The 14,378-nt window shown below is 44.8% G+C and overlaps 2 protein-coding genes across 5 annotated transcripts in view; one reads left to right on the top strand and one right to left on the bottom strand.

The window, feature by feature from the left end:
• Positions 1–14,378, bottom strand: part of HRH2 (histamine receptor H2) — a 107,166-nt gene that overhangs the window by 3,517 nt on the left and 89,271 nt on the right. For 2 of the 4 annotated variants that reach the window (XM_077326374.1, XM_077326375.1), the window contains one exon: positions 5,365–7,861. The exons of 1 other annotated variant lie outside the window; for it this stretch is intronic. In XM_077326374.1, coding sequence (XP_077182489.1) covers positions 7,675–7,861 — 187 coding nt within the window. In that variant the 3' untranslated portion in view covers positions 5,365–7,674. Of the gene's footprint in view, positions 1–5,364; positions 7,862–14,378 lie in introns of those variants that run through there. One more of the 4 variants, XR_013229154.1, reaches the window with a different exon arrangement.
• On the top strand, positions 844–2,400 carry LOC143833781 (uncharacterized). Its single transcript, XM_077330013.1, has 4 exons — positions 844–1,126; positions 1,266–1,343; positions 1,435–1,518; positions 1,606–2,400. Exons 1-4 carry the CDS (start codon positions 844–846, stop codon positions 2,127–2,129), a joined length of 969 nt encoding a protein of 322 aa, XP_077186128.1. The 3' UTR covers positions 2,130–2,400.

The raw sequence follows: 14,378 nt of genomic DNA on the forward strand, positions 1-14,378 counted from the left end.
CCAACGGTTATTTCTGTCAATTGAATGATCACGTGCAGCAGTTATGTCGATAGACATATCATGTATCAAGCACTAACAGGAATAGACAGGTAACGGTGACAGTACACACCGTGCAAGCACTGTCTCTTGTCTGACCCATCGGGTGATGCCGTCTTTCGTTCTAGTGGCAGAATCAATACAGGGTGGTTCACCCGGGTGTTCCAGAGGCGTCCCGTTGCCACCCCTCCCCCCCTAAGGAATTAGCAAACCCAAGTTACTCGGTTTGCGACAATATGACTTGTTTTCTGCGTTTAGTGAACAAGACGGTAGCCCATGCTATCCTTTGTTTCATCAAAGGTGGTCACCTTAGCCTTGCTCACGCCCCCCTAACTGGGAGCCACCCATCAAGATCAATGCTTGTTAGTGGGAGGAGACAATAGTACCGGAGGTGGTGAGCTCCCCCTCACTGGCAGTCTTCAAGCAAAGGTTGGATACACACTTTTCTTGGATGCTTTAGGATGCTTAGGGCTAGTCCTGCGTTGAGCAGGGGGTTGGACTAGATGCCCTGTATGGCCCCTTCCAACTCTATGATTCTATGATTCTATAAAAAGGCTACCTCCGAACGTCCGGGTGCACATTTCTTCTACAACTTTTAGAGCTGAAGGGTCAAGTAGACCACTGTGGGAAACAATGTCTTCCCTGGCACAGAGTTCTACATCCAAGAGTTGTAGTGGGGGTCGAGGAATCTCTTGGAGAGATAGGGAGACACGTGATCTGATCTCAATATGGGGGGAACAGAAAGTGCAGGAGGCTCTGGGGGCTTCCCATTGCAACATTGATGTTTTTGAGAATATCGCGGCGGAAATGGTGAGAAGTGGACACTCACGGACCGCGGTTGAGTGCCGGATGAAATCTAAGACTTTGAGGCAGGAGTTCAAGAGGGTGCAAGAACACAATCGGCGCTCTGGGAATTCCCGCAAGGAATGTGCCTACTATTCCGAGCTTGAGCGTATATTCGCGGGCGATCCCAGTATCCAGCCAAGTAACCTTTCACGGAGCCTAGATTTGCGCTTCTGCACTGACGAGGAGCTTGAGAGGCTCAGACTTCCAGTGCTGGTGAGGGACACGCAGGATGAACCTCCACGTAGTGAGTATCGAACCCTGAGACCTTCTGACATTGGTTTGTCCTCTCCAGAGTACAACGGTAGGAGATGCTTGAAATGGGGTTGGGCAATTCACTGTTACACCTTTCCTAATGATATTCTCTCCTTTCCAATATTATGCAGGCGGTGAGACACAGGGATCCTTCAATGATGGATCACAGGACTTTGATCAAACGCAGATAACGACAATACCAGAAACAGGTTCTGGTTCGCGTTAGGGGGTGGGAGCGGGGGTGGGTGGGTTGTGCGGCTTCACTGACGAATGTATTTTCCAAATCTTTACCCCAAATAGAGCTGGAGTTGAATGATAATGAAAATGTGTGCCCCAACAGTCGGGATGCTCAGGAGACGAGGCAGCCTCGGCAGGATTCCACAGGTATCACTGATTGTCTGCTCCTCAATAAGTGTCTTTGTCTCACAACTTTGAAATGCGCTAAATGATTTCATTTTTTTCCTCTGCAAGCCCTCAATCACCCACTCCATCTGACCGAGATGGACCCCTCGAGTAAGAGAACACCGGCCGAACGTTTGGAGATTGCAAGGCGTAGGAAAAGGCGTGTAGCGGCCATAACCGACGTTGGGAGGGCAATGATGCGGGTATGCAAACGTGAGGTGGAGGCAGCAAGACAGAGGCATGACGAGATGATGCATGCTGAGGAGAGGCATTATCGTGGATGGCTGTCGGAGACACAGAGGAACAGGGAGTCTATTGCTGCGGCCATGTCAGAATGTAGCAGGGCCATGTTCGCGGCGGTGGAGGTGCTGCGAGGCATGGCTGACGAGCGGACACAAACCATGACTGTTTCTACCACCAGGAATCAAGCGACAACTGCATGTCTGTTTCTTCAGAACATGAACTTGAATCCCCTTCTCCTTCTCGGGACTGTGCAAGCCCTTCTCCCTCCCCCCGGGAATTTCCCACCCCTCCTCTTTCCACCTCCAGTGCTCAGGGAAGATCACTGGGTGTTGGAGGCATGGCTCGTGTGAGAAGAAATGCAAAAAGGAAAAAGATTTTTGATTGCTGACCATTGTCTTGCCTTGTCCTTTCATATGTTACTCGCCTCAGACCATTTTAGCATGTTTGTTCTAGTTAATGTTGTTTGTCGGCTTGCATTACCAATTATGTTTACTACAGAGTTGATGGCAGGCGAGGCGGTGTGTGTATGATACCTGTATGTTCATAATACTTTGAATAATGTTTAACGAGGAATTTGATTAAAAAATAAGGTCTACACTGTAAACAGTGGAAATTTGCTAACTGGTGATGCTTGAAAACATCTTTTATTATTGTTGGGTGAACCGTGTTCTGCAGTTTGTGATTTTAAAGCGTGAATGATAAACAGGGTACTGACATCAGCTCTCACAAGCGAGCAAGAGTTGACTGGCTTTGGTGAGGAGTCAAGTGGCTGGGGATGGTGCTCGTCAACACCTAGGTCCCTGGAGTGGGATATGCTCTCCAGGGTCAAGACCCCGCACAAAAAAAAAAATCTGTCCCCTACTGGAGGAAACACCCCACCAAAAACCTGCGGCGATCCCAGGCATGCCTCCGATGTCCCAAACCCAGAGCGAGGGTTCAATTCAGGAATGCGAACCCGCTCCCAGCTTTCCCTTTGATCAGAGTATGCTGGAACCCCCACCCCCACCCCAAGAAGCAGCAGATATTTTCGAAGGGAGTCGTTGGCAGTAGTCCGGGCTGATGTTACTTTAAAATACCGCATCGCCCACCCTGATGCCTAGCATTTTGCTGGCGACGCTGGCCTTGCTTCTCTCCTTCGTATGAAAATATGCTCCCTCCACCACGCAATGGCCAAGAGAGCTGAACGGGTGTCATCATTAGTGCTTGTCCATCAGACCAACCGTGCCCCAGATTGCCGTGATCAGCCTGGATGTCGGGATGCCAAGGCGACAAGCAGAAGCAGCCCCCCCACCTCTCGTGCCCCATGTTTACGGCAAGAAATTCTGAGGCCACCTCTAAAAAGTACCTCCCGCAACTTAAGCATGAGCCTTTTTGCAGTGCAGTTTCTCTGTGAATCTACCGGGTGTTCCCCCCCCACACACACACAAAAACACACACACACGCTCAACTCTCCATCGATCACCATTGTTCGTGACAGAGTGAAATTAAAATGTCACACACTGTAGGTCTTAGCGGCCATCCTCCACTCTCCTCAAACTTGGCTAGCTAAGGCGGGATCTTTACAGACCGTTACACATCATCCAATCAGGAGCATTGTTCGTGACCGGCCCCCAACATTTAAAATCTTGCCAGGCCACGGCGGGACCCTCAATGTCGGTAGACATGGAAGATATACAGATATACTCCTTCTTTATTTCTCTCTGCATGGTGTATTAGTGTCATTGCATATAGTCTATTATGAGCCTCTTGTGGCGCAGAGTGGTAAGGCAGCGATATGCTGCCTGAAGCTGTCTGCCCATGAGGTTGGGAGTTCAATCCCAGCAGCCGGCTCAAGGTTGACTCAGCCTTCCATCCTTCCGAGGTCAGTAAAATGAGTACCCAGCTTGCTGGGGGGTAAACGGTCATGACTGGGGAAGGCACTGGCAAACCACCCCGTATTGAGTCTGCCATGAAAACGCTAGAGGGCGTCACCCCAAGGGTCAGACATGACTCGGTGCTTGCACAGGGGATACCTTTACCTTTACCTATATAGTCTATTATTTGTCTTTAATAAAACTAAATTATTTTTAATGTATTTTGTTGTCTGTCTTGGATATCTAGAATGGTGCAATCACCTCATAAACACTGGCAAAAGGTCCTTGCTAGATTACCCCCCTCTTGCATAGCTAAATTCATATAGCACTGTATTAACTTTGCTTAGGCCGTTTATGTCTGATTGCTACTAGTTGTGAGATTTACATACCCATTTCACATTCTTAAATTCAAGGCTGCTCTTTGTAGTTCTGGGGTTCTAAGCAGATGCCCAGAATAAGGTCCCAGAATTACTGCAGCCTCTTCCTTTCTCCCTGCCAGTCCACCCCAAGCCTTTAATTTCCCCCTCTGTGGGGGTAGTTGGTTGGGCACTGGTTGCTCCATGTCTAAGACCATCCCTGCTTAAGTTCTGAAGTCAGTGAACTACCTTCCTTATAGATCAGGGCTCAAAATTGTTCCATGTTAATTTGAAAATAAGTCAGTTTTTCTGTATGTAACTCTGGTATATGATTCCTTGCTGTGTGTTGTGGAAGGCGAGGATAATATGAGATCTACATACATCACCTGGTCCTGGCAGGGATGGACAAAACAGCAATTCTGATATTTAAATGGGTGGCTAATGAAAAGATCCTTGCATTCTTTTTCATACTGAACATATGCTGGGGCAAATCTTGGTAAAACTTGAGCTCATACCAATTGGAAAGGACAGGCTAAGGGCCAAGAAGTTTGTTCAATCAGTACAATAAATCCCAGAAATTGACACAAGAGAATCCGTTCTTTCTGTAACAAGTTATGTTTTTGGTGGAGTATATTTTGCTGACAATTCTATAAGGAGACAAGTCTCCTGTGGATTATGCCTGAATTTGAATAAAAATGCACTTGGCTGGCAGGTGGCACTGTTTTGCTACTTGTATGCTCTTTATGCTGTATCTTTGCTGAAGATTTTCAAGAAGGAAAGCATTTATTCTTTCTCTTTGGGGTGGCAAAAATGCTCTTGTTTTCAAAAGGAAGAAAAGTGGTGACATGGGGAGGTGAATTTGCATGCAGGGAAAAATGTTACTCTTCTGTTTGTTTATTGCTTCTTCAGTCCAAATTCCCCCAAGCTCCTTTTCTTTGAACCAGTCATCTTTTAAACACATTTCTCCATCGTTTTCCATAATCTCCTTTCATTTCATACTCTTAATGAGTGAATTTGTTAAGCCAGCTGTCTATTTTACACCTTTTGTCCATAACTGTCATTCTCAAATAATGCTACTTTGTTTACAAAACATAACTTTCTACTTCCCATGGAAACCATGCTGAAAAGTCCTCAGCAGGACAGGATTAACTACATAAACAATTCTAGTTTTAAGAACCAGATGGCAGTGTTTTGCTTAGGAGTGTAGGTGCCCCCCCCCAAAAAAAGAGAAAAGAATGTGGGCAATGTGATCTCCCCCATCCTGGTGCCTGCCAAATTGGTTCACATTGCATGACAGAATTTGGGTTCTGGGATAAAAAGGTCATTCTGAAGCTCTAAGTCACCCAGGAAAGGAAAGATAAACAGAAGCCAGATACTAAACTGGCAAGTAACTTTATTAACTATTAAAAGTACAGATAAAAGGGTAAGAAAATAGCACAAGACAATGAGACAGCAGTAATTTACATGCGGTACTCCAAAAATAAAACATTTGTTTTTCACTATCCTAGTGCTCAATTGTATTTAAGCTAAATGCCCACTAAAGGATCTTTTAGCCCAAATTGTCACCTTCCCACATGGCTAGTTTGGAAAAAACTTGGAGAGAAACATCGTTTATACACTGGAGGTTTCATGCCGTGCTGGAGGCTGGAGTTTTAGTCATGGCAGGTTGCCCCACCTCTTCCTGCACTCACATGGGGGAGCATTTGGCCTGGTGTACCTCATCTGCCCCTGATCTGTGCTCCTGCACAGGAGCTGGGGTAGTGAAGTTCCCAGTGTGTAAACGGTCCAAGAGTGGAATCACTGCATTTGAACCAGTATCAATGGCTATTAGCCATAAACACTAAAATTGGAAACTCAATCGTAGCAGAGTTCAAACTTGGCCAGATTTTTGGTACATGACTCTTGCAAGTTTTCATATCTCTTAGTGAGCTGACTGACCAACTCTATTTGCACACAAAATGCATGTAGAATCAAGATATACAGTCATGGCAGGGTAGAATCTATTCCTCAACCTTTCCACATTAATCCAAACCATTGAACACAGTCCACATTAACACATGCAGTGTTCCTGATCTGCTTCCTGCTACCATGGTGTAAGTATATTGAAGTTGGACCAATTTCTTACAGATATGCAAAAATCAAGCAGAGTCTTGGGGCCTTTCTACCATATTCAGAGAAGCATGGAGGTTTTATTTAGTTTGTCAGTGGGAAACAATACATTCTGCACATGTTAAGAATATATATTGTTTAATGTGTGTGTAATGCTTTGGAAATGTAAGCCATGAATCTTGCATTTTTTTAACATTCACTCTCTCAAATTGTCTGGTCTCCAATGCTTGTTAAACAGCACCACTGAAAAATTTAGTGTATGTGCATGAAACTTTGAAAATAGCATATTTGGACATCAATTTCTTTTTTGTAATTCTACAAAAACAACAACAAAGACACAAGAATTTCAAATGCAAACACAGCTGAAGTCTATAATGTAACTGTAAACCGTAAGTCAAATAACCATAGAACTACAAAACAGGACAGTGAGGCTTAACTTTTTCCCTCTCCACAAAAGCTCTATGATTTTTCCCAATGATGTTTTTGAACTGAACTATGCTAAAGACCAATATTTTGCTAATTAAAATCCAAACATTATTTAAGCTTTGAACCAAAACTATATTAAATATTCAAAATGTTCTGTTGTTGCTAAATACACTTTATCAGAAGTTTGGAAAACCCCAATCTATTAAAATGAAATATATGATTGAATACTGTATTATGGAGATGACTGGCTTGTCCTCTAATAGAGCAGAAGAGAGCAGATACAACATGGTCATGGTTATAACCAGGAAAAATGAGCAATCCCTCCATTTTTGTTATTGCTTGCCATCAAGTTGCAACTGACTTCTGGCAACCCCAAAGGGTTTTCGAGGCAAGAGACATTCAGAAGTGGTTTGCTGTGGCTTGCCTCCGTTTAGCAACCCTGGTAATCCCTGGTGATTTCCAATCCAAATACCAGCCAGGGCTGACCCTGCTTAGCTTCTGAGATCTGATGAGATTGGGCTATCATAGTCTACCTAGGTCTGTTTTTTGTCTCTGCCATTTTGGTATCTTTCAGCTTTGTCATTTGTGTATGACAAATGAGGTGTTATCATCCTCTCTAATGACTGCACATTAAGGCAAAGTGAAGGAAGTGAGTGGGTGAGTACTCAGGAACAATGAAATACATTATTCTAAGGAAAACAACACCAGTACCAGGAGAGGCACTGAAATTGCATCAGGTGGGAGACTGAAGACTGAAGACCATCAGAGTTCTTTTAAAGAAGGCAGGGTGTTCTCAGATATCCCAGAGAAGCCCCCACGCCTTTTACATAGTTGCATCTGGAGCAGGGGGACTCTTGAGCAATTGACAAGAAAGCAGACCAAGCTTTGTCTCATGGTTGCGTTGCATACACACCGACATATTAAACAAAGACACTAATCTCCATGTTCATGCTTGTGCGCATACAGACACACATTACATATCACAGTCAAGGATGCTATAGCAAAACCCAAGTCCTTGTATAAAAGCTTCTTAGTACATGACTGTGAGCGAACAGAATGGGTGAGCCAAATGCAACAATTACCCAACTGCCTTTGAGACATATTGAGTGATCATACTCCACAACTGGCTCTATAAGCAAACAGGTCCTGACTCAGGAAAAGATCCAGTAGATAATGGTGTGGGGTGAAGAAGACTGTCTTGTCATTTGGGAATTTGTTGCTGGTCCGTCAAACACTGGGAACCACACAGACCTCTCAGGAAGGAACTTAGACAACCACAGACTTCGACAAGAGGACAGGATAGCGGAGGAGGCTGTATCATATGGTGCATTGGAATTCCTGGAGATTGAACACAAACGCTTACCAGTCAGGTTTAGCATCACAAAATAGTTTTAATATTCTCTTCCAAGATTTCCCAGTGACCCCTTGTGTAGAATCTGTTTTGCAACTCTAAGTTGCAGGGCTCCCTTTAAGCAAGGACTTGAACTCCCTAGTGGTGTAGCACAACCTGTGAATAATATCATTTGCTGGTGGCAGGGAAGGGGAAGGAAGGACTACCACTTCAGTTAGAACATTCCAGAACCCACAAGTCACAGGGCCTCCATTGAAGGTCTGGAGTCCATAAATGTTGCTGAATGTTACTCAGCAAAAGGGGGAAAAAGTGTTTTGAAAGGACAAAGGAAGGAAACCACATGGGCAAGGAAAAATGCACACCATAGCAGCAAGCTCATAGGAAACAGCATTGGCCAGCAGATCAGTGGGAAAGTTCAATACATGGGAAACAGAGGGTATGAGTTGCAGCTCTACCATGCCTAGGAAATGTGAATGTGGTTTCCCTATTGGCAAAACCTACCTGTTGTATTGACTCGATAAAAGAAGTCATGGAATTCCATTTACAAGACCCAAGCAAGGCAGCTTGTGCAGTGGTTAAGAGCTGCAGCTTCCAATATGGAGAGCTAGGTTTGATTCCCAACTCTTCCACATGAAGCCAGCTGGGTGACCTTGGGCTACTCACAGTCCTGTTAGAGCTCTTCTCAAAGAGCAGTTCTGTCAGAGTTCTCTCCACCTTACCTACCTCACAGGGTTTCTGTTGTGGGAAGAGGAAGGGAAGGTGATTGTAAGCAACTTTGAGACTCCTTCGGGTAGTGAAAAGCAGGGTATAAAAATCAACTTTTCTTCTAAATGATAGAACCTTTCAAAGGTCATTAATTCATATGGTCACCATAAGCTGGAAGTGAGTTGTATCATATTACATACACCTGTTGAATGCACACCAATTGTAATAACTTTGAATAGAAAATGAAAGTAGGACTAGAACTCAGGCCTATTAGGGCACAGTGAGACTCAGAGTGAGGCCTTTGAGGTTTTTCAGGGGCATTCTCTCTCTTTTCTCTTCACCCTATGCCTTATCTCAGGATCCAAGCCATATAACTCAATAATGATCCTGTTCAATGTCTCGTGTTAGCTTAGTGGAATATGATAAGCTCAACCAAACATCCCAGATTTGAATGCTGGCTACAGTCTCCCAGTAGAGTGGGCAATTATTGGTCTATATGACTGGATTTGGCTATCATATACTCCAATCACAGTATATGATAGCCAAATCCAGTCATATAGACCAGTGGTCCTCAATCACCGGTCCGAGGGCTGGTACCAATCCGTGGATCAGTTGGTACCGGGCGGGGGTTCCTCCTTGTTCTCCTCCCTGGCTGATGCCTTGGGGGCTACCCTGCCATTCTGCTGCCGGCTCACCTTTGTTTGTTTGTTTATTATATTTATATGCCGCCCTCCCTGGAGGCTCAGGGTGGTTTACATTGAACTTATGAACCATACATGAAACAATCTGCACTAATAATCATACAATATTAACAACATAGAATCATAGAATCATAGAGTTGGAAGGGGCCATACAGGCCATCTAGTCCAACCCCCTGCTCAATGCAGGATCAGCCCTAACCATCCTAAAGCATCCAAGAAAAGTGTGTATTCAGCCTTTGCTTGAAGACTGCCAGTGAGGGGGAGTTCACCACCTCCTTAGGCAGCCTATTCCACTGCTGAACTACTCTGACTATGAAAATTCTTTTCCTGATATCTAGCCTATATCGTTGTACTTGTAGTTTAAACCCATTACTGCGTGTCCTCTCCTCTGGAGCCAACAGAAACAGCATCCTGCCCTCCTCCAAGTGACAGCCTTTCAAATACTTAAAGAGGGCTATCATGTCCCCTCTCAACCTCCTTTTCTCCAGGCTGAACATTCCCAATTCCCTCAACCCATCTTCATAGGGCTTGGTCCCTTGGCCCCAGATCATCTTCGTCGCTCTCCTCTGTACCCTTTCAATTTTATCTACGTCCTTCTTGAAGTGAGGTCTCCAGAACTGCACACAGTACTCCAGGTGTGGTCTGACCAGTGCCATATACAATGGGACTATGACATCTTGTGATTTTGATTTGATGCCCCGGTTGATACAGCCCAAAATGGCATTTGCCTTTTTTACCGCTGCATCACACTGCAGAATTATTACTCTGACCCAAAGTAAGAAAGGGGAGGACTTCATAGACCAGAGCCCTACAACTCGGAATAAAGAGAATACAGCCAGTCCTGAAGAGGATAAGGAGATTGACCACACTAGGGAGCCTCTGCAGACAGTTCGGAAAGAGACTCAACGGCGAGGAGTGAGACGGTTCTCGGGGCCTTTGGAGCTCCAGAGTGGATTTTGGGCCCTTGCAGAGGAGGTGCGGGGGTCGGCAGGGGAGGAGGTCTTAGAACAAGGTCTGGGACAAAAGGAGGAGGCCACGGGGACAGAGGGAAATGGAGTTGAGAAGAAAGGAAAGGGGAGAGTGCTGGTAATTGGAGATTCCCTGCTAAGAGGAATGGATCGCCGTGTGGCTGGGCCCAACCCCCTGACCCGAGAGGTGTGTTGCTTGCCAGGGGCGAAAATTAAAGATGTTTCAGTACGGCTGCCCAAACTCCTCAAATCTACGGATCACAACCCATTTGTGATGGTCTAAAAGGTAAAGGTAAAGGTATCCCCTGTGCAAGCACCAAGTCATGTCTGACCCTTGGGGTGACGCCCTCTAGCGTTTTCATGGCAGACTCAATACTGGGTGGTTTGCCAGTGCCTTCCCCAGTCATGACCGTTTACCCCCCAGCAAGCTGGGTACTCATTTTACCGACCTCGGAAGGATGGAAGGCTGAGTCAACCTTGAGCCGGCTGCTGGGATTGAACTCCCAGCCTTATGGGCAAAGCTTTCAGACGGCTGCCTTACCACTCTGCGCCACAAGAGGCTCTTTTGTGATGGTCTATGTGGGAACAAATGACATGTCCCTGAATACCATCGCTTCTATTAAAAAAGACTATCAAGATCTGGGGAGGAAGCTCAAGCAAATGGGGGCACAAGTGGTATTCTCTTCAATCTTGCCTGTCAAGGGAAGAGGAATGCGTCGAGAGAGGAAGATAATGGAGGTGAATCACTGGCTGCGTAGTTGGTGTCAGCAGGAGAGTTTTGGTTTCTGGGACCATGGGATAAGCTTTCTTGAGGACGTCCTACTAGCACCTGATGGACTGCACTTATCGAAACTGGGGAAGAATGTGTTTGGCAGGAACCTGGGGAGATTCATCAGGAGAGGCTATCTTGAGGAAGGCCTACTAGCACCTGATGGACTGCACTTTTCGAAGCTGGGGAAGAATGTGTTTGGCAGGAACCTGGGGAGATTCATCAGGAGAGCTTTAAAGCCACAAGGGGAAGGAGACGATCAACATAGGGAGTGTATGGAAGGAGAACGATCGGGGGCAGCCCAACCGGCAAGGCCAGCTCATAGGGAACCAAAAGTAAAAGGATTCAGATGTCTTTATACTAATGCCCGAAGCATGGGCAATAAGAAGGAAGAGCTGGAACTTCTCATGCTGATGGAAAGGTATGATCTAGTAGGCATCACAGAAACTTGGTGGAATGATTCTCATGACTGGAATGTAATGGTGGATGGATATGAACTGTTCAGAAAAAACAGAATAGATCGAAGACGTGGAGGAGTGGAACTGTATGTGAGGAAAGGGCTTACCTGTCAGGAAATTCTAGTGAAGAGATACAAGAGAGATACAAAAGCCTTTATTGGCATAAAGAACAATACAGGTAAGGAGATACAAAATGACCACCCCCTCTTGGTTATCAGGGATGTTAAGCTCGCTCTTGTATAGTTCTTCTGTATAATTTTGCCACCTTTTAATCTCTTCTGCTTCTGTGAGGTCCCTACAATTTTGGTCCTTTATTATATCCATCTTTGCATGAAATGTTCTCTTCGTATCTCCAATTTTTTAAAGAGATCTCTGGTCCTCTCTATTCTATTGTTTTCTTCTATTTGTTTGCACTGATCATTTAAGAAGGCATTCTTATCTCTTCTAGCTATTCTCTGGAATTATGCCTTGTTGGGTGTATCTTTCTCTTTCTCCCTTGCCTTTCCCTTCTCTTCTCAGCTATTTGTAAAGCGTCCTCAGACATCCATTTTGCTTTCTTGCATTTATTTTTTTCCAGTTCAAGCTAAAGAAAAAAGATGGAGGTCAATGAACAGATGGGGATATCCAAGCAGGTCCCCAAATGAACTGCTCCCTGTTTACAACCAAAGAATAGGATGGGAGAGAAAACAGTAGGTGCACAAGCCTGGTCTACGTATGTGTGTGTGTTCAAAGACTGTCCAGAGTGAATATGGATCAATGTAGACCTACACTGTATGACCGAGCACTTGAGAAAATTCCCTGATCTAGCAGTTACAGACTAGTAAGTTTACCAAGCATTGTCAGTGGGAGAAAGTGAAGGGAAAAACAATATACCTCATTTCTGAATTATTTAATATTGGACTCAGCTGACTCTCTGTGGAGCTCCCTTTCATTGAAAAAGATGAAATTTTGAGCCTTGTAAGATTCTCTCTCTCAAAAACAGAAAACAGCCTTCTGCTGACAAATTTGAATTTCTTCTCCCCCCGCCCCCCACAAGATCATGATTTGGACTGCGACCTTTAAGGAGGCTGGAACATCAACAGGTGGAGTGAACAAGAGCAACTACAAAAGGCATATACTTTCATTTGACTAATATCCTGAAAGACTGTCAACACTGATTTCCACTTTTGTTTGGGCTCCCTAAAAGATACCTAGGATACTGAAAGATGCCCCATAGTTCTTTAATATTATGTATGTATGTATGTATGTATGTATGTATGTATGTATGTATGTATGTATGTATATATGTATGTATTTATATATCGCCCTCCCCAGAAGTTCAGGGCGGTTTACATAGAACTTATGAACCATACATGAAACAATTTACATTAATAACCATACAATAATATTAATAACAGTGGTTGTAACAGTATAACAATATGATATAATCATAGAATCATAGAATCATAGAGTTGGAAGGGGCCATACAGGCCATCCAGTCCAACCCCCTGCTCAACGCAGGATTAGCCCTAAGCATCCTAAAGCATCCCAGAAAAGTGTGCATCCAACCTTTGCTTGAAGACTTCCAGTGAGGGGGCGCTCACCACCTCCTTAGGCAGCCTATTCCACTGCTGAACTACTCTGACTGTGAAAAACTTTTTCCTGATATCTAGCCTATATCGTTGTACTTGAAGTTTAAACCCATTACTGCGTGTCCTTTCCTCTGCAGCCAGCAGAAACAGCATCCTGCCCTCCTCCAAGTGACAACCTTTCAAATACTTAAAGAGGGCTATCATGTCCCCTCTCAACCTCCTTTTCTCCAGGCTGAACATTCCCAAGTCCCTCAACCTATCTTCATAGGGCTTGGTCCCTTGGCCCCAGATCATCTTCGTCGCTCTCCTCTGTACCCTTTCAATTTTATCGATGTCCTTCTTGAAGTGAGGCCTCCAGAACTGCACACAGTACTCCAGGTGTGGTCTGACCAGTGCCGTATACAATGGGACTATGACATCTTGTGATTTTGATGTGATGCCTCTGTTGATACAACCCAAAATGGCATTTGCCTTTTTTACCGCTGCATCACACTGCCTGCTCATGTTTAGTTTACAATCCACAAGTACCCCAAGGTCTCGTTCACACACAGTGCTACCTAGAAGCGTATCCCCCATCCAGTAGGCATGCTTTTCATTTTTCTGACCCAGATGCAGAACTTTACACTTATCTTTATTAAATTGCATCTTGTTCTCATTTGCCCATTTTTCCATTGTGTTCAGATCTCGTTGAACTCTGTCTCTATCTTCCGGAGTATTTGCCAGTCCTCCCAATTTGGTGTCATCTGCAAACTTGATGAGTAGTCCCTCCACCCCCTCATCTAGATCATTAATAAATATGTTAAAAAGTACCGGGCCGAGCACCGAGCCCTGAGGTACCCCGCTACTCACCTCTCTCCAGTCTGATGAAACACCATTGACAACAACTCTTTGAGTGCGGTTCTCTAACCAATTCCCTATCCACCTAACTATCTGAAAATCCAGATTGCAGTCCTTCAACTTATCCATCAGAACATCATGGGGAACCTTGTCAAAAGCTTTACTAAAATCCAAGTAAATGACATCAACCGAATTTCCTCGATCCAGCAAACCTGTTACTTGGTCAAAAAAGGAAACTAGGTTGGTCTGGCAGGACCTGTTGGAGACAAATCCATGCTGACTTCCTTGGATCACCAAATTATCCACCAGATGTTTGCAGATCACTCCCTTTAATATCTGTTCCATTATCTTCCCCACAACGGAGGTCAGACTCACTGGTCTGTAGTTTCCCGGGTCATCCTTCCTCCCTTTTTTGAAGATCGGAATAACGTTTGCTCTTTTCCAGTCCTCCGGGACATCTCCAGTCCTTAAAGAGGTTCCGAAGATGATGGACAA

Source organism: Paroedura picta, chromosome 3 (genome assembly GCF_049243985.1).
Source record: "Paroedura picta isolate Pp20150507F chromosome 3, Ppicta_v3.0, whole genome shotgun sequence".
In the NCBI taxonomy this organism is placed as follows: domain Eukaryota; kingdom Metazoa; phylum Chordata; class Lepidosauria; order Squamata; family Gekkonidae; genus Paroedura; species Paroedura picta.